At 47.5% G+C, this 19,291-nt stretch overlaps 1 protein-coding gene across 1 annotated transcript in view; it reads right to left on the bottom strand.

Moving 5' to 3' along the window:
• Positions 1–19,291, bottom strand: part of TLL2 (tolloid like 2) — a 182,534-nt gene that overhangs the window by 59,156 nt on the left and 104,087 nt on the right. The window contains exons 3-7 of the mRNA XM_084632912.1: positions 13,952–14,029; positions 8,115–8,285; positions 5,399–5,516; positions 1,644–1,822; positions 135–240 (exon numbers count right to left, since the gene is read on the bottom strand). Coding sequence (XP_084489038.1) covers positions 135–240; positions 1,644–1,822; positions 5,399–5,516; positions 8,115–8,285; positions 13,952–14,029 — 652 coding nt within the window. The remainder of the gene's footprint in view (positions 1–134; positions 241–1,643; positions 1,823–5,398; positions 5,517–8,114; positions 8,286–13,951; positions 14,030–19,291) is intronic.

The following is a 19,291-nucleotide window of genomic DNA, read 5'->3' as shown; positions in this document are numbered from 1 at the left end:
CATCCTTCACCTGAAATCGTTGCATATGCCATACTTATCTGCAATAAACTCACAGCTCTCCTTCTAGCCGCTACACAGCCTGGGTAGCCAAGCGCTATATAAAGTAGTAAAGAGAAATAACCTTGGATTCCGACCTTGAGAAGGTGTTCCGGGCGTAGTGCATGATGCTGTCAAAGTCATAGGTTTCTCCCAGAGAATTCACTTCCCCAGCTTCCATCTTTAAGAAGTTGTACTCCTGACCTGCGACACAAGGCTCCATTAAAAGGAAAAATGTTTCTTGGAAATCTGAAAGCCTTGCTCAAAAGAGCACTCATAAGCCAAGCGATGCAAATAAATAATTTTTGGTTTGGTGGCCAAATCACCAAAATAAAAATTAGAAAATATTTTCATTTTGGGTCAACCCAAAATAAATGTTTCAAATTTTTTGTCTGCAGTGTTGTAGCCATGCTGGTCGCAGGATATTAGGGAGACAAGGTGGATGAAGTAATATATTTTATCGGACCGACTTCTGTTGGTGACAGAGACAAGCTTTTGAATTTACTCAGAAGAAGAGCTCTGGGTAAGCTTGAACGCTCTTCTCTTTCACCGATAGAAGATGGTCCAATAAGAGATATTATCTCATCCACCTGCTGTCTCAGATTTTTTTGGCAAAACGAAAAAGTTGAAAATAAAATTGGTTTGGGTGGAATAAAACATTTCGTTTTGGGATTTTTTTAAACCTGTTTAAAAATAAAATCAAGAGTAAATTTGAACCAAATTTTGAATAAAAACAAAACATTCTGTTTTGAAAACATCACAAGAAAAACATTGACTTCTTTTTATTTATTTATTTTTTTGCTCAGATAATTTGGCTAATTTGACACAAATTCACAGCATGCTTCAGGTAACCTAAAACTATATAGTTCAGTGAAAAAATGCTTTGTCAGAAAAGTTTCACCCAGCTCTACTCAAAAGGGGTATTTCTGGATGGTCTATGTAAAATGTATTATACCTGCTGAGATGTACAAAGGGCCTAAAATGAAGAACAAGTCTCTGTTGGGCCCAACCCCCTTTCCATATTGGTTTCAAAATACATTTGATCCTATTTCTCCCATATAACTTTACCTCAAGAAATGCTCTGGAAAAGTCAGTCACAGCCTAGCACATGTCCTGTAGTGCTTGTTGTCATACTGGAAAAGTTAGAGAGAGCTCACAATTATGACTAACTTATCCAGCTCTCGTCCTAATGTACATAACCAGATAGGTAAAGCAACTTCTGGCATCAAGAGAAGCACCAGTATCATTTACATTTCTGAAGTTAGCAAAATAATGACTGGGCTTCTCAGCTATCTTGTAAGTTCCTTTAATATAATTCTGTTTAGTAAATATCTATGGCTGAGAATTCCAGAAGCAACTAGTGACATTAAAGGGGACTGGATCTTACCCTCTGAAAATTCCCCTCCCAGTGTATTAAAATTGCTAGTCACCAGAATATTTTGGCCCTCTTTCTCTGCAATGCCTGGCATTGTAGTTTGGTTTCCTTTTGCAATAACTGAGGCTACCCGCTGTGACTCTTAGCTGAAGGGGAGTTGTGCACAAGCCCAGGGAGATTTGAGGTTTCCACCACACAGCATCTGAAATTGGTATGAGAGCTTCTTCTTTACCTTGCTGTATGTTTTCCCTGATGATCGTGACATGCTGGTCCCGGTCGGGCCGCGTGTGCTCGTGCCAAAACCCAACCACGTGGCCCAGCTCGTGGGCCACGATGCCAAACTTATCACAGTTCTTGCCAATGGATATGGCCTGGGGACCTCCCCCTCGACGACCCACATATGAGCAGCAACTGGAAAAACAAACAACTGGATGAGTGACTTTAATGAATGAAACCATGCTGGTGTAAGCAGTGTCAGGATGAGCTCCACCCTGACATCTGGTGGTGAGGTGTAGCAAGTTGTGGAAAAGAACTTCAGGGGCCAATCTCATTTGCATAGGCACACCCACCACACCTAGAATGAGACCATAGCTGCCCAAATGGTCACTTTGGCTGCTGTGGGATCCCCAGTGTCTCTGTTATTGGGGCAGGAAGAATAAATTGTTATTACCCTGATTATGGGAACTGTGCTTGGAACTGTACGTGGCCTTTTGTTATGATGGACGGATTCACCATCAACTAAGTAGCACTCGCTAGGCAAGGGTCATGGGTTCCAAAACTGTGTGAATGGAGAGAGGCTGGGGACAAGTATTAATACTTGGTGGTATGGGCCCCTTGGTGAGGGCTTTACATGCTAATTGCACTTCCTCCTCTCTCCACTGTAGAATATCAGAGCTAATTTTGATTTCATTAGAAGTCTAGTTATAGGCTGCTGAGCTCACTTTGGGCTGACTGGTGAATTCAGCTTGTAGTAGGGGAGCCCCAGTGCTGGTGCACTAAGAGCTGAAATCACTGAGTGATGTGTTAAGTAGGGGGGGAGCCTGAAGATATATTGTGGAGCAGTTTGCGGGACGGCTGGAGTGCCTTGCAGACCAGCTGGTGAAGCAGTTTGACGCGGAGCAGTTTGTGGATGGCAGGAGCTGCTTGTGGGCCATGGAGCTGAGCGAAGGAGTTCGTGGGGCGGCTGGCGGAGCGGAGTGCAGCTGAGCGAAGGAGTTCGTGGGGTAGCTGGTGGAGCGGAGCGCCGCTATGGAGCTATGGGGCGGTCAGCTTCAGATCATGTAAGGTGCCTCTTACCCCCGTCCCATTTCCACCCAGGTTGGGAGGTAAAGCTCCGCAGATAAACTTTCGAACTCTGGGGCTACCCTGACCAGGGACAGAGACTTTTGGGGCATTGGATTTTTGGGACTTTGGGTGATTTGGGGTTGCTGGACTCAAGAACCAAAGGGAAAAGGGCATGCCCCAATTTGCTTGGGGTGGGTTTTTTTTTGCTCATGGGTTGTGTTATGAATCCTGTTGGTGGTGTTTCCCCAACATAATGCCACATTGTTTCTCTCTGTTATTAAAAGGCTTTTTGCTACACTCAGACTATGTGCTTGCAAGAGGGGAAGTATTGCCTCTTGGAGGCGCCCAGCGGGGGTGGTATATATTTGTCCCAGGTCACTGGGTGGGGGCTCGAGCCGGTTTGCATTGTGTTATTGGAATGGATCCCCTAGATATTGAACCCAGCCCTTGTTGCTGCCAACTCTGACAGGCAGAAGGGTTACACTGGTATGGCTGGAGTAGCATGTGTCTATCAACTGGCAGAGTATGCACCACTGCCCTGCTGGATGGAATCAGATCCACTGAATAATTTAGAATTATGTAGCCAGAATGGCAGAGATGGTGTCCTTAGCCTCTGTTTTCCAGAAGCTGGGAATGGGCGACAGGGGATGGATCACTTGATGATTACCTGTTCTGTTCATTCCCTCGGGGGAACCTGGCATTGGCCACTGTCGGAAGACAGGATACTGGGCTAGATGGACCTCTGGTCTGACCCAGTATGGCTGCTGTTATGTTTTATTGGCTCAAGGTGCTCCAGAGAAGACAGGTCTAATCTTATCGAGAGATCGTGCATGCTGTCTGTCTCTCTCTCTCTCCCTCTCTCACACTCACATCCCTTTTAGCTTTTTTATCTGGGGTAGGTTTTTGGAGCAGAACAGCCTCAGGTCGCCCTATGCTGCAGGCTAATGTTTTGGGGGGGGTTTTGACTGAAGAGCATGGTATCTCTCTCTAATGAGAGATAGGCCTGGGGAGTTTAGATTAGATCTGGACTCCATCAGGTTTGGAGGTGTTCAAACTCTGTGTTCAGGAGAAGACCCTCTGTGATGAGGAGGCATGAAGCTGGATTTGGAACTCCCTCAAATGCTCAGGCCCATTTCAGCAAGAGCATCCCGGATGGCAAGACCCCCTATCCCGAGGGGCCAATAACTTATGCTGGGTTCTTGAAACTGAGGCTATGTCTCCACCTGGAGCTCGAGGTGTGATTCCCAGCTTGTGTAGACATACTCATGCTAGTTCTCATTGAGCTAGCAAGCTAAAAATAGTAGCAGAGCCATGGTAGCATGGACAGTGGCAAGCAGGTCTAGCTGCCCTGAGCACAAACTCACCTGGATCCCATGGCCCTGCTGTCACTTGCTACTGCTTGTGCTACTGTGACTACATTACTATTTTTAGCGCACTGGTTTGATGAGTCCGTGTGAGTATGTCTAAGTGAGTGGAGAATCACCACCCCGGCTCCAAGGGTAGATGTAGCCTGAATGGCAGAGGGGGAATGATTAGAGGGGACCAAGCACATTCACCAGCAATAGATTTCTTAGGCGGAAAATCTGGGGCCCGAGTTACGAAGGTATTAGGTGCCTAAAGATGCAAGTGGGAACTTGGTGGCATTTGCAAAAGTGCCTGAGTCAGTCAAGTGCTTGAGTCAAGCAAAGGGAAGGCACGCACCCTCCTACCCCCACCCCCAACAATGCCATCTCCCTACCTACCCACCTTCCCACTGTGCTTTGACACACCTTGCGTGTAACACTTTTATGACTTAAGGAAAGCCCTGGTTTAAAGAGCCAATAGGCCCAACGTTTACATTTTGTTTTTCCTCCCTTCCCCGAAAACCTGACAAAAATTTAAAATATGTGCATGACTTTTTTTTTTTTAAACGAACAGGTATTACAGGGGCAAGAGGTAGGGAATTCTGACACTCTCATTCAGCGTTTACCTCCCCAAATGACCTATAGGCTAATGAATGAAGCCAGAGGGTGAAAAGAGTTAGAAATTAACTATAAACAGAGACACACTGTCCCATTTACTTTGACTGTAAGCACTTTGGAGACAGAAATGATCTTTTTGTTGTGTGTTCGTACAGTGCCTAGCACAACAGGGCCTTGGTCCATGGCTGGGGTTCCCAGGTGCTACATTAATTAATAACAGCAGCTACTTTCATTGTCAGAACAAAAGCACAGATAGGAAACCAACAGCAAAAATACTGAAAAGGAAATTGGAGCCTTCAAGAATCTGTCCATTTGAACTACACAGGGGCTCGTTAACAATGTGGCACTGAACTCAGGAGGTCTGACATTCTATTCCCAGTCCTGCCACAGCCTTCCTGTGTGATCTGGGGCGAGTCACCTGAATGGAGCTCCTTACAAGACTGGGAGTTTAACTTTTCTGAGACTCACTCTGCCATTTGTAAAATGGGGACAGAACCTCCTTTGGGGGCACTTAGATGGCAAGACACAGCCCCAAAGGGCTTACGATGTGTTTTATAGTCTCTGATCTGTGAAATACAAAAAATGGGGGTGGGACACTTTCAACAGGAGTTTTATCCAGGAAGCAAAGGCCTGATCTTGCACGATGGCAACCTATCACTGATTTTGCTGGTACGGGATCCGGCAAGATGCCAGCAGGCCATGTGACTGGACACTGCTATGTGCTCCAGTGCGCGGCGCTTACCCACAGGTTCTGTATGTGAACACGATGAAGCTCTCCTCGTCAGTCCTTTCCACAAAAGTCACGCAGGTGTGCTTCTCCCAGTGCCTCATGGCCTGCTTAAAAATAGCTCTTTGGCTGCCTGAAAAAGAAATCGAAGCAGGACAAACATTTAGGGCCCCATTTTTCCATTGTTCCCATGGCCTCCAACTGCCACTGCAGATGCTCAGCACCTCTGAAAGCTGGACCTTAATGCTTAGTATAGAAACCCAGGCTTGTCCTTCCTCCTTACACTCGATGAGTTACTGTATTAAAATGACTAACGAACACGATTAAGCATTAACAGTATATTTCATGCATATATAAACAAGTACAGATTCCCTGCTTCTGCCATCAAGAGGCACAGTTGCAAAAGGGAGAGGCCAAATGTCCAGCGCTGCATGGTGCTTTGTTCTGTATGTGACTACAATCTTGCAGCGTTCGTTCCCGTGCCAGCATAGGGCAGGGAAACAAAAGATGTAAAGCTCAGGTAATTACAGGTCTGCACTGGGTGTATGTTCCCCCGGATCCAAGTGAATAAAGCAAAATTGTTGCCGAAAAAATCTCCTCAGCCTAGGAGCAAAAAATAACGAGGAAAAAAGCTGGAGGGAGTCATTTCTGAGGCGAGATTGAAAGGTACATACATGGACAGATGGTCTGGCCCTGGCTGAGTGCGCGACACAGAATGCACACAGAGCCCTTACACAGGAGCCAGGAGCAATTGCTGTCCTTTTGCCCGGTGCACAAGGACTGCTCCAGGCTTACATCTACACCCAAAGGGGCAGAGATGAGAGGGTTCTGCACTGCCAGCTAGAGACGATAAGTTTATGGATGGGATGGGATGGGATGACAAGACTGCCTATAATGCAGCCAATCTGCGACTGCTAGCAAGAAATATCTCTACCATCCGGTGATGGGACATTGGATGGGGAGGGCTCTGAGTTACCACAGAGAATTCTTTCCCAGGTGTCTGGCTGGTGGGTCTGGCCCACAGGTTCAGGGTCTAACTGATCGTTGTATTTTGTGTTGAGAAGGAATTTTCCTCCAGGTCAGATTGGCAGAGACCCTGGGGGGGGGGGGGTTTTCACCTTCCTCTGCAGTATGGGGCATGGGTCAGCTGCAGGTTTAAACTAGTGTAAATGGTGGATTCTCTGAAACTTGAAGTCTTTAATCATGATTTGAAGACGTCAGTAACTCAGCCAGAGGTTAGGGATCTATTACAGGAGTGGGTGAGGTTCTGTGGCCTGCAATGTGCAGAAGGTCAGACTAGATGATCACGATGGTCCCTTCTGGCCTTAGAGCCTATGACATGCTGCCATGCTGCAGGGGCTGTGCATGCTGTACCAGTGAGGGGAGGGTGGCACTGCACCTGTAGCACCTAGGGACTGCTGGAGCAGTTATGCCCACCTGAGTGGCACAATTCCTCCAGGAGCTCATGCTGGGACAGCGCCTCTGCACCGCCCTGTCCTGTGAGCTCTACTGCAATGCAATAATTGAACCCTCACTGGGTAGCTAGGTTAAGAGAAGGAGCTAGAACCATGGAGAAATATTTGAAGGGAGCAAACCTCAAGTAGAAAGTGCACTGAGAGGCCACAAGGAGTATAGTGCAGAGTACTAGGATGAAACGGGTTGAATATTGGGAGAAATATTGCCACCGTGAGAGATCAGACTGGAACAGTCTCCCCAAGGAGGTGCTAGAAGTCTCATCACTGAAGTTATTTAAAGTGAGGGTGGACAGACCACTGGGAGATTTATTTACAGGGAAGGATCCTGCACTGGCCTGTGCAGGAAAGGGTGGGGGGTGGTCTCGTTCCCACATCTAGGGTTCTGTGGAAGCTGTGACCCCCCCCGTCTTTAAACCCTTTCCCAGGCTGCTCTGACTGAGGGTGGTAGCTGGGCACCTCTCCTGTGGCTTCCCTGGACAAAGCACTGGGAAATGGCAGGAACCAAACGAATGTTTTAAGATGCACTTGGTTGGTAACAAAACAGCAAAAGACACAAGGAAGCATGGCCTGGCAGGGCTGCACTAGAGAGGCAAAGACGTCCACATCCTCTCAATGGATATTGCAACACAGTAGGCAGGACACCAGCCCCTCTCCAGGCAGCTACTCTTGGAAGTGATGCTTATTTGGACACTGCTCAAAGGTGGTGCAACCAAGGGTCTCTGAGCTGTACTAAGAGATCCCCCATTCCATCCAGCGATCCAGCTTAGAGCTCCCTGTTCCTCCTCCCCACCCAGCTGCTTCGTGGCTCGGCATCACACTGACCAACTGTGCAAAGGAGAATCACAAGGTGCTGTAGTCTCAGGGATCTGCTGGCCAGAGGGATCACACGAGAACAGCCCAATGCACTTTCTTCCCCATGCCTGTGGGTCAGAATGCCCTGCCTTTTCAGCACTCCCATCCTAGAGACCCAGACAGCAAGGAAACAAGCTCAGGTCTCAGATTCTGACCCACCACAGAACAGGAGTTTTAAGCAGTGTCCAGCTGCACAGAGGTACGCTGGACTGAGTGCCGAGGCCTTTCTCCAGGAACTTCAGGGGTGGGGTTCGGCTATTTGTCTAGCCGCTTCGCCATGCAGCCAGCCCTCTCCAGGGAAGGGCTCCCAAAGATCAGGCACCCTTGAGCCAGGAATGAAGTTCTCCTAAGAAGAGTTCCCCAAGCCTCAAACAGCTAACTAAGCATTGGGTTTTGCTACTGACCAGTGAAATTTCCTCCAATGACATAGGGTATGACCCCTCCGGGCCAGATTCTCTCTGCCCTGGATGTGGTTGCCCTGCGGATTCTGGGAGAGGAGCCCGCGGCTGAGAGGGACAGGTCTTTATACTCTTCCTCCTTTGGCCTCCTTGAGAGTGTGGCGTTCCTCCTGTCATCTGCAAGACAAAAGTTGCAACACTGTTTAAATCCTCTTGCTTCCCAGGGCAGCCCCAAAGCAATACCCTGGCCTCAGTGCACGCAAAAACAGAACAATCAGATTGTTAATGTGAACCAGAAGCCACATCCAGGTCTGCCCTTGTTTTCTTCAGGGCTATCATAGAGCTAATCTGTAGCAGACGGTCTTATCATTTGACCTTCCCCATCCTCAATGCTAAAGCAGATGGGGAATTGCCATTCTGCTGTTTCTTCACATTACAGTGATCTCACTGACAGGGACATCGAGTTAGAAGTTTGAGTAGAGACGGGACCAAACCAAAATCCCAGATCCGAACAGCACCAGAATTTGCCTCTAAACCCCAAATTGGCAGCTTGGGCTCCTGGCATTTTAGATGACATAGATTCTGTTGCATTGCATTGCACTGCATCTCAGTCAGTCAAAGCACAGGGAGGCTGAACAATTACAATCATTAGGCCGTCCAGTGTAATCACAATGCTAGGGTCCTTCATATAAACTCATAACTGTATCTTTGTCCTTTTGCCTGTGAGTTTATCCCACTGCGAAGGCAGTTACTGATTTGGCGTGTACTCTCAATTTATCGACTCATCTTCATACTAACATGTTTAGAGACTGAAGTCTATTCCACAAATCTATATTTTTATAATGGTAAAAGCAGCCAAACCTACTTCTACTTAGGAGTGGAATCTGCTCTCACAAAATGAAGGAACAACCTCCTAAATTCTACGCTGAATAGTTTTCATGTGTAATTTTCAGGCACTTGGGAGGGTCTGTGATTGGGCAGATTCTGCCAGGAGGATGCAGGTTTTCACCATGGAAAAATGGAGAAATTTGACCCCCAGCATCAGTTACAAATCTGTCACATTCTCTCTCTTGTTTTGGTACAAAAAGAATAAAAAGTTAACAGGCAAAATGAGAAAATGTCTCCCCCTTACTTGTTAAATGGGCAACAAGGTTAATTTCCATCTGCCTTGGTGCTGCTGCAAACACACTTGGTCCAGGTCTAACAGTGATTTATTAACTCTGAGGGACAGTCTCTTTGTAGCCAAAGTTAGAGCTGACCGAGCTGCAGATCTTCTTTTGTTGATGACCCTCTGAGAGCACTTACAAATGTCCCATTTACTGCACCATAGACAGCTTCCCTGCTGTCTGCTTTATTCCTCTGTCTTGTTTTAAAGAACACTTACACACAGGCTGTATGGCCCATGGGAATTTCCAGCTAGTGAGTCTCACTGTAGGTCTATGTTGCAATGAAAGGATGGAATTGCAGCAGGTGTACACACCCCCAAGCTAGCTTTAATCTAGCTAGCTCAGCTACTGATAGCAGCGAAACTGCGGCAGCATGGACTTCAGTGGGGGCTAGCTGCCCAGTGATTACCCAGGGCTCCAGGGAGGCTTGTACAATCCGCGCTGAAGTCCATGCTGGCCTGCTAATGGAACCTGAGCTGGCTACATTAAGGCTTGTGCAGGTACGTCCACACCTCCTGCAGTCACATACCCCAGCTGCAACCTGGACAGATCCTCAGTTCAGTACCTAGTGGACAAACAGCCCCATCACAAAGACAAGCCAGTGACATGACTCGAGCTAATCAATGCCCCGGGTGGCAGCATCAGGGCTGAGGGCTGAATGAATGGGTCATTGACCACTCCATTTTCACCCTGGGATGGGGTGTCCATCCCACTGTAGGTAGAGTAGGTTGTTAGGACAATTAACAACCTGGGGGAGAGCCAGAGACTGAAATACCAATTGATTGTGAAGCCCAGCTGGGCAGGAGCAGGCTGAGCTTGTATACAGCCAGCAAGCTAAAAAAAAGAAGGGGATGGCAGAGGTAGTAGTCTGCAGTAGCTCCCGGGGAGAAGGGAGGTGAGTTTGGGGCTACAGAGGAGAGAAGTAGTCGTCTGCAGTTACTCCCTGAGAAGAGGGCATTCAGGCCAGTGAACTCAGAGGAGGTCCAGAAGATAAAAAGGGAAATAGGAAGGCATCTAGAAAAGTAGCCCCAGGACCTGGGAGCTAGTTGCCAGGTGTAGAGTCCCTGGACTGGAACCCAGAGTAGTCGGCCAGCCTGAGTTCTTCTACCAGCTGCTGAGAAAGCGGCACTGGATCTGGTTGTGGCCCGGAAGGCTGACTGGGCCAGCAAATGGGTTGCTAATCCAGGGGACTCTGACACCCTGGAAAGGGAGGACTATGGTGAACTGGCTGGAGGGGAGAGTCACAAAGAAGGAGCAACCCAGGTCCCAGAAAAAGAAAGACCACAGGGCGAGGAACTGATGGAAGAAGTGTCAGACTGGTGGAGAGCAAATCCCAGAGGTGCCCCAAAGAGGCCCCAACGACAATGAGTGAGCCCCCTGTGACACACCTCTGCAGACGGCCCTTGCAGGTCAGGGCTGAGGCAGTAAAAGAAGCTTGCCATGTTGTTGCCAGTGCCCTACTTGATAGAGGGATAGTGGGAGAAATTGGCTTTTAGGGTTGTCCCAGTGGCATCTTACATCCCAGAACACTTCAACTTCATAGATGTGTTACAAAACAAAGTGGCTGGTGGCCCCTTGTGCTCCCCCAGTCCCACCCCACCCCAAAAGGAGCCGGACCTCTGCTGCGCTGCATGGGTGGAGGGTTGGGAAAAGAAGGGAACAATGCTTTGGCAATGCCCCCTCTCCAATCCACAGGCACCAGATCCGTACTCTTCTGCTCACTCACTGGGGGGGCGCGATCCAGGCTTGTGGCTCGCTGATTTTTGCTGAAGCTCCAGGCAGAGGTGCCTTTGCGCTGTTGTCAGCATCACTGTGGTTGTGTGGCCAGTTACCAGCCTCACTTCCTGAATCAGTAACACACGCAGGGTTTGGTTTTGTTTTTTTTAAAAAGCCTCATTATAAAAATACTCAGAGTCTGCTGAGCCTTACTCTCCATGCAAGAGGGGTCCCCATGGCCCACCGTGATTAGCAGGGGCTGCGGACTGAGCCCCTGTCCCATTCATCCTCCTGGCGGAGACGTGAAGCAGCAAATCAGTGCTGTCAAGGCTGAGCAGTCTTGCACAATGAGAAGGAAATTAAGGCAGAGCAGAGGGATGGAAGGATGAACTTTCAAACTCCCTCCCCACCTCCTGCAGGGCCCATGCTTGCTTGTCAAATGCCTTCTCTGAAGCTGCAGGTTGAGCGAGGACACAATGCCTGGAATTTGCCTTTTGTTCGGTTGCATTTGTCTGAAGGGGTCTCATGTGGCTGCAGAGGGGAGCAGGAGCATCAGACATTTTAGAAGCATAGGAACGGCCCATCCCAGAACCAGCCTATGGGCCAGCTAGTCAGACACTATGGTTACTACAACGGTCAATACCGGGTGCTTCAGATGAAGGAGAAGCCACCTTCTCCTCTTGCCTTCTCACCCGCCCCCGACACGCCTACCTGTGCTCTACAGTGCTATGGGCTAGACTGGGGGAGATCTCTGGGGGTGCAAAGAGGGTGAGGGAGATGGAAGGAGACTAGCACTTGGGCCCTCACAATCAGGCACATCTCACCATGCAAGGACTGGAGGACTCTGCAGCAGATAGTGGGTCTAGGAGCCCCATGGAGGTGAAGCAGGACGAAGGCAGGGTCATGGCCCATCCTCTCTACACTGACTGCCATCGAGGTAGGATGTTTAACAGGGTGCAGTGACGCTCTCTGGGTGCAGTCTATGGGCAGCGGCATGCATCATTCAGATGGCTACATGGTTTGGGAAGGGGAGAGAGGGCCCCATGGACACCTTCTCCGAGCCACCATCTCGCACCATCCTTGGCCTACCATAAGGCTTAGTGAATACACACATGGACAATTACCACCAATCAAGCTAAGCTAGTCGCCTTTTTCCCCACACTCCAGCCCAAGTCTGCAGTTTGTGGCACATGAGGAGCTCCATGGGACAGATTCTGTGGCTGTGTTCCTGTGTCGGCTGGGAGACCACTGGGAAAGCAGAGCTGTAGGTGCTTTCCCCTCCCTAGAGATCCCAGTGCACCTTGCTGGGGCAGCCCCTGGTTCAGACCCCATTGGCAGCTCCTGGTCCTTTCCCTGCTGGCAGCTCCGAGATTCTGCCCCGTGCTCTTCAACTTGTGGCAAGGCCCTAGAGGAAGCTGCCCTTCCTTCTCAACAACTGTCTCGACAACGTCCCAATGCTTCCAGCAGAGAGCTGGGGCTACTTGTGGAAGTGGTAGCAAATAAGGCAGCATTGTGCGACCAGCAAGGACTATACAGTTCATGGCTTTAAGCAATTGTCCTCATATCAGTCATCAGTGTGAAGGGGAGTTTTTTCTGTGCCCAGTACATGCCACAAAGAATGAAGACAGAAGCTAAAAACGAGAGAGGCCCTATCTTTTTCCTAACGGCAGTGGCTGTTCTTATTCAGAGAGTTGTTGGCCCCAGAGAGGAAAAGCTCTGTGTGACTTTGAAAGCTTGTCTCTCTCACCAACAGAAGTTGGTCCAATAAAAAAAGACAGTATCTCACCCACCTTGTCTCTCTAATAATATATTGGGACCAATATGGCTACAACACTGCAAATGCTTGTCTGGACAGTTATAGGAGTCCACCTCCCTAACGTTCCTCCTGCAGTCTCAACTGAGCACAGCTTCCTTCTTCACTTCCTGTCTTGAAATGAGTTTGTAAGTGTTGTGGTGAGCTGTTAGCTGCCACAGCCACCCCAGAAGTGGCAGCATTTCAGCGGTGGGGTGAAGAGATTTCTCATACGCTGACTGTAGCTCATGAAGTGCTTTGGGATGAGAGGGGCTATGAAATGGTTCCTGCTGCTTGTGTACACACACTGTATGTTCTAGCCTCTCATCACTAGATATGGACAGTTTGTCAGAAAGGTTGAGCTCAGTTTTAAACTTGAGTATCTGCACCGGTGTGTCTCAAATGGGAAGTGAGCGGAAAGACCAGTAACACTATTCAGCCTTCTGGATAACAAGGCCCTACACAATATCCATGAACTGCTCTTCCTTGAATTAGTGAATTTAATCCTGAGGCCAAGTGGCAAACACTGGGTAATTCAGCAGGAGCTATTCTGAAGCTACGTGGTCCAGGGGTCTGAGCACTAGACTAGAAACCAGGTGATCCTGAGTTCTAATCCCAGTTCTACCATTGACTTGGTATATGACCCCAGGGATGTTGCTCAATCTCTCTGCCTTAGTTTCTCCACCTGTAAAGTGGGAAGAACGATTTGTAAATGCAAGGCATGTAGCACCTGTAGGAATTACACCAGCCCCAGAGATTGATGTCCTGTATTTATCCACAGACCAGGTACAGTCTAGGCAGTGGCAGCTCCCTCTTTTTGCTCTCATTAGTGTTTGAACTCTGACCTAGGGAGGGAACCAGTCACTGATAGCTCCTGCAAGTGAGAAGGCTCAATATGCCTGCTTCACAACGTGGTGCATGTCCCCAGCTAGCTTAGCTTTTGGAGAGGGGCAAGGAGTCTCACAAACACCACCCAGCCAGTGCATCCTCATTGAGCTATACTGGACCAAACCCACCCCGGTGAACCTCCGCCCAGGTCTGAGAAGGTGCGTCAGGGATACAGCTGGTCTGATACGCACAAGCACACGTACACAGGACAAAACATTCTTTTACAGTGGATAAAAAAGGAAATAAAAGATACCCAAAAGTCTGGGGGGGCACCACATTACCCTTTTTAACTTTTTTGCTACTACGACTGGTTGCCGTGGTGTTCTGGCTGGGCCCAGCAGACTGCTCCCCTAGGCCACCTGTAAAGAGAGGAAAGAGAGAGAGCCCATTGTGAGCAGGCAGGGAGAGCAGATGCACCAAAAGGACAACAACGCACATCGAATTCTCAGTGCGATCCCTGGAAGGGGACCTGCCATGGGGATGGAAAGCGATCGCTCTCCTTCCACGTGCGGGACCGGGTGGGTAGCACACAGGACTGGGGCTCACGAGAACTGGGTTCTGCTCCCAGCTCTGCCATTAGCTTGCTCTGTGATCATGGGCAAGTGACATCACGTCTCTGCACCCCAGTTTGTAATACCATCTTTGTAACATGATGTGTGAATGGAAAGCGCTATTTCAGAGCCAGGCATTCTTTATGGTGGCTATTAAATACAATAATAAAAGGCACTGACATGATAAGGAAATAAGCCACTCCTCATCCCTGGCCACTCAATTAATTGATTTCTACCTGGGATGAATCTGCCCCCACTTGAGAACAACAATCCTTCTAGGTGTTAGTACAATACTGAATATAAAGAACTGTGCAATTCCACTTTATTTCATGCAGTTCACTCAGGGCCAAATTACCAGTCTACTTCCAACACTTGCAAAGGAAAATTAAAGCAGATCTGTACAGCTTGACTGAGAGATGAGCAAACATCTTGCATCTTGATCCGCAAACATCTGAAGAGTGTAAAGACCAAAAGAGGGGAGGAATCTTATGTTCATGTCATACAAACAGAAAAGTTAGATAAGAATATAAAATACTCTTGCTCAAAGATTGCAGCATAACACAACTTTATTTCTTAGAATTCAGAACCTTAACACGCTAATAACCCAAAACCAGAATGCAATAAAGCAGGATGCTCCCTAAAACACAGGCACAACTCACTCCACCTTAATCTAGGCTGCCTCTCTGCAGCTGACTCAGCTAGACCCAGATCACATGCTTCCCTACAGAGCCCCTAGCCTGCCAGCAGGACTAGGTCACCCCTTGCCACTTAAAGTAATAGCTTGTAATTTCTAACACAATTTTCCATACACTGCCAAATCTATTATTTGTATTACGATAGCTCTTAGGGCTCCCTGTGCAAACATACTGAGACACAACCGCTTCCACAGTGAACTCACAATCTAAATAAACACAACAGAGTGGGGATCAGGATGTGACACTGAAGCAGAGCAATGGTTTCAAATGCCATATGTGGCACAATATTTTTTCTTTTTGCAGGGGGGAACTAAATTTTATTAGATTTGGTAGGGGGGGATTAGACAGACAAAGGGAGGGAGGGGGCACACTACAGGTCCAGTGGGGGGATGCTGAAAGACTAGGGGAGGGGAGAAGAGGGAGGGGAGCACAGAGGGCAGGTGAAGTGAGAAGGAAGGGTTAGAGCACTCAGCTTGTTAGTTACACATTTTTAGATGGCTTTGGATTTACGCTAAGTTGTATAACTATGAACCATACTCCAAGCATGCCTTGCACGGACGTAAAGCTTTAGTGTGAAAACTTATTAGCAGATGGACTGCTGTTTGAATGGGCAGAATCTGTTAGAAGATATAAATATAAACAGTATGCTAGGCATGGCTGGTTATCTTTGAGATAATTGGTACCAGTGTCTTTAATTAGATAAGATGTTAGAAATAATGGGTGCAGATGATCTTTGTACCCTGAAAAACAGGCATGGAACAAAATAAAGAAAAGGGATGAAAGGTATGCATTCACAAGGTGAAATTTGGGGAATTTTCTATTTGTTGTACACAAATGAGGTATAAAAGACAACTTGACGTCACTTCTTGGAAGTGAAGATTCTCAATATCTGGAGAACACACGTGCAGCTTTGGGTAATGTATGAACCTCTCCATTTGTGCTGATTTCTCTGTGTTTAATCAGCAGATTGTGCTAGGTTATCTGAGCTGAGTTACATCTGACATCTTATCAATAAAATAACTGACCCCTCAACAAGCCACCTGACATAACCAGTGCTCACCAGCCCCTGCTGTAGTCCTTGCTGAGGCTTCTCCTCTGTCTGCTCCCGCCAGCTTGAGAATTTCTCTCAATGCTGGGGCTGGAATTTCTTCCCCCAGCACAACATGATTTCATATGGGCGATACAAGTCTCTTAGTGTGACCCATCTTTCCTTCTCCCAAATGCTGCAATATCTGAATTCACCAGGATAGGACAAAGGGGTCTGACTAGAAGCAGTGGGATGAAAGGGGAACACTGAACACCAGGAAAAGCTTCCTGGCAGGGAGATGCATTATGGTGTGGAATTGTCTCCTAAGGGAAGTGATGGAAGCTCCACCGTTTGGGACACTTACCATTCAGTTGGACAAAAGTCACTACATTTGTGAGCTAAACCTGGATTGATAAGATGGACAGCTTGGGACCTAATCGCTCACTTCCAGCTGTGATGGCTGATCCGAAAATTTCCCTTTGTTCCATTTCATCTTGCAACTTATTACATCCACTAAGATCATCTCAACACAGCTCTTTTCACTAACTGAATTTGACATCCTTAGGATTTCTTTCCCCCAAACATAAGAATGGCTGTAGTGGGTCAGACCAAAGGTCCATCTAGCCTAGTGTCCTGTCTTCCAACAGTGGCTAATACCAGGTGCCCCAGAGGGAACGAACAGAACAGGTAATCATCAAGTTATCCATCCCCTGTCACCCATTCCCAGCTTCTGGCAAACACAGGCTAGGGACACCATCTCTGCCCATCCTGGCTAATAGCCATTGATGGACCTATCCTCCATGAACTTATCTAGTTCTTTTTTGAACCCTATTATAGTCTTGGCCTTCACAATATCCTCTGGGAAAGAGTTCCACAGGTTGACTGTGCATTGTGTGAAAAAATACTTCCTTTTGTTTGTTTTAAACCTGCTGCCTATTAATTTCATTGGGTGACCCCCTAGTTCTTGTGTTATGAGAAGGAATAAATAACACTTATTTACTTTCTCCACACCAGTCATGATATTATAGAACTCTATCATATCCCCCTTAGTCGTTTCTTTTCCAAGCTGAAAAGTCCCAGTCTTATTAATCTCTCCTTATACGGAAGCTGTTCCACACCCCTAAGCATACTATTCATTACAGAGCATCAGTCATATTTAAAGGACAGTGTTCAGATGTTAACGCGGAGTTCTTATGGCCTGGGGATCTTTGCTGGAGTGGAAAATAATTTTGTATTTATAAATAAAAAGCAGCTTTCTTCCAGAGTCATGAACAGATTGCTTCTTAATTGAATTTGGGAGGTGAATTATATGGTGAATTAGAAAAAAAGAACAACACTGCATTTAGTGAATTGTTCCCCTAGAAGGGGGCCGCTTGGCATTGAATTGCAAATGATGGCACCAAGCATTACAGCTGGCACCCCCTCCATCCCAGGCTGCTGACCTCTGCCGTGTTTCAGCCATCATTGGAACAGGCTTCTTTTCAGAGCTGCAATTGCATTCTTTCCCGGAGACCAGTGCAAGCCTTGGTTTCGTGTGCAAAAGAGATGTTTGAATAAACTATTGAGCCTAATGAAATCTGCAAGCTCTTTGCGTATTTTCTCTCATGATAGCCAGTGAAAAGTGGGATGATTACACAAAGGCTAAATATGGTTGTGGTGATACACCAGATATTTTCAAACATTATTAATCTTACCACCACAGCCATGGAACACCCATACTCCTGCCTAAACAGATGGATGGTTTTATTGACACATGCCACATCCTAGATTTTAGGGGCTCTTAGGCCCTACCTACAAACTTAGTATCAAAACACCTTCCAGAGATTCATTAAGCAACATGATGCCCCTTCTCTGTTCTTTTCCCGAGGGGAAGATAAAACATGATTTTGGAGAGAGAGTGATAGGTAAATTAAGGGTTTTTATTAGTAAAAGTGAGGTCTAACAAATGCACCATTCATTTGGAACAGAAAGTGTAATGGTTCAAGGTGATTCTTGGTTCCTGTGGCAGAGAGTTCCACAGTCTCTCTTGCCAGCCAACTGAGAAGGTAAAAATGAGCTTTACCTTCGTGATGGACTTTCCCATCGTGCCAGAGGAGCATAGTTGCTGATGGCAATTATAATTCCAAAGTATGAACTCATCACATACATATTTCAGCCCAGTATAATTAAGAATGCTGAAGAGGAGGATGGAGATCTTGAATCTGGTGCAACTTTCTATGGGAAGTCAGTGTAGCAAGTGGAGGAAAGGTTTATGTTTGCAGTATTAGCTGTACATGTCTCATGGCTGATTTCTCACACCTACATAGATTGCATTGCTATAGTCCAACTGAGATATAACAAAGGCATGTGTTATCAAGACCAGGTCAGCCTCCACAAGGATGGGAGGCAGCCTGCTAGCCAGCCGTGAGAGCTTAACTTTGGTGAGGAGTCCAGGAGAACTCCTAGGCTGCAGCCTGGCTCTACTAGCTGTGCAGCTGCCTTCAACATGTGCAGAAGGCACTACTGCCGCAATCCCTCGGCATTGTCCTCTGCTAGACAGCTTTAAGCCGATCTTCCGAGTCCAGTCCATAATTCTGATCTCAGCCAGTCACTGGCTTAGCCAGATGGCACCGGCATCCTTGTGTGTTGTGACAGATATCTGGAGCTGAGTGCCAGCTGTGGTTGGTGTTTGGACCAAGAAATCTCACTGGTTCCCCTAGTGGTTGAGTGTAGATGTTGAAGAAATCTGGCCAGAGACCTGATCCTTGGGGAACCTGCAAATGAGGGGTTTGGCAGCAGAAGTTTAGGTTCCCATCACTATGTTCTAGTTTTTGTTTGTTTGTTTTTAAAGGAGAGGAAAAAGGAAGTTTAAAAAAAATTAGCAGAGGCAATTGGAAAGAATTGGTTAGAGCAAAGCCAGAAATCATGATGGTGACATTGCTCCTGCAGTCTTGGGAGGCCTGGAAAGGAGCACCTGCACAGTCCACCATAGCAGGGCTAGGAGCTGTGCTGATGGCCTCTAAGCCAATTCCCATCAAGTCCTCCTTAGTCGAAGAAGGGCACTGAGTGACTGATACAGGACCTGAGAGAGAAGTAGAAGGGGACAACCCCCCCCCCACCTTTTGCAGTAGCCTCTCAGAACCTGTCATCTTCTCCTTCCCCACATGAACACTGATGGTCCTTCAAACACTGTTCCAGTAGGACAGTCGTGGCATTCACGACACAAACGTGTGTTCTCGGACTCCTCTCCTAGGCTGAGAAATCAGCCCAAAGATGTGACTGTACCGACACAGCCATTTCTGAGTGGATTCACTGTTCACAGCATCCAACATGACCGCTGGCATTCTGGGTAGATCCTGTCTACAGCAT

This window comes from Lepidochelys olivacea (assembly GCF_965140295.1).
Source record: "Lepidochelys olivacea isolate rLepOli2 genome assembly, chromosome: 7".
NCBI classification, from domain to species: domain Eukaryota; kingdom Metazoa; phylum Chordata; order Testudines; family Cheloniidae; genus Lepidochelys; species Lepidochelys olivacea.
Note: the sequence above shows the minus strand (reverse complement) of the source record. Positions and strands in the feature narration are given on the sequence as shown.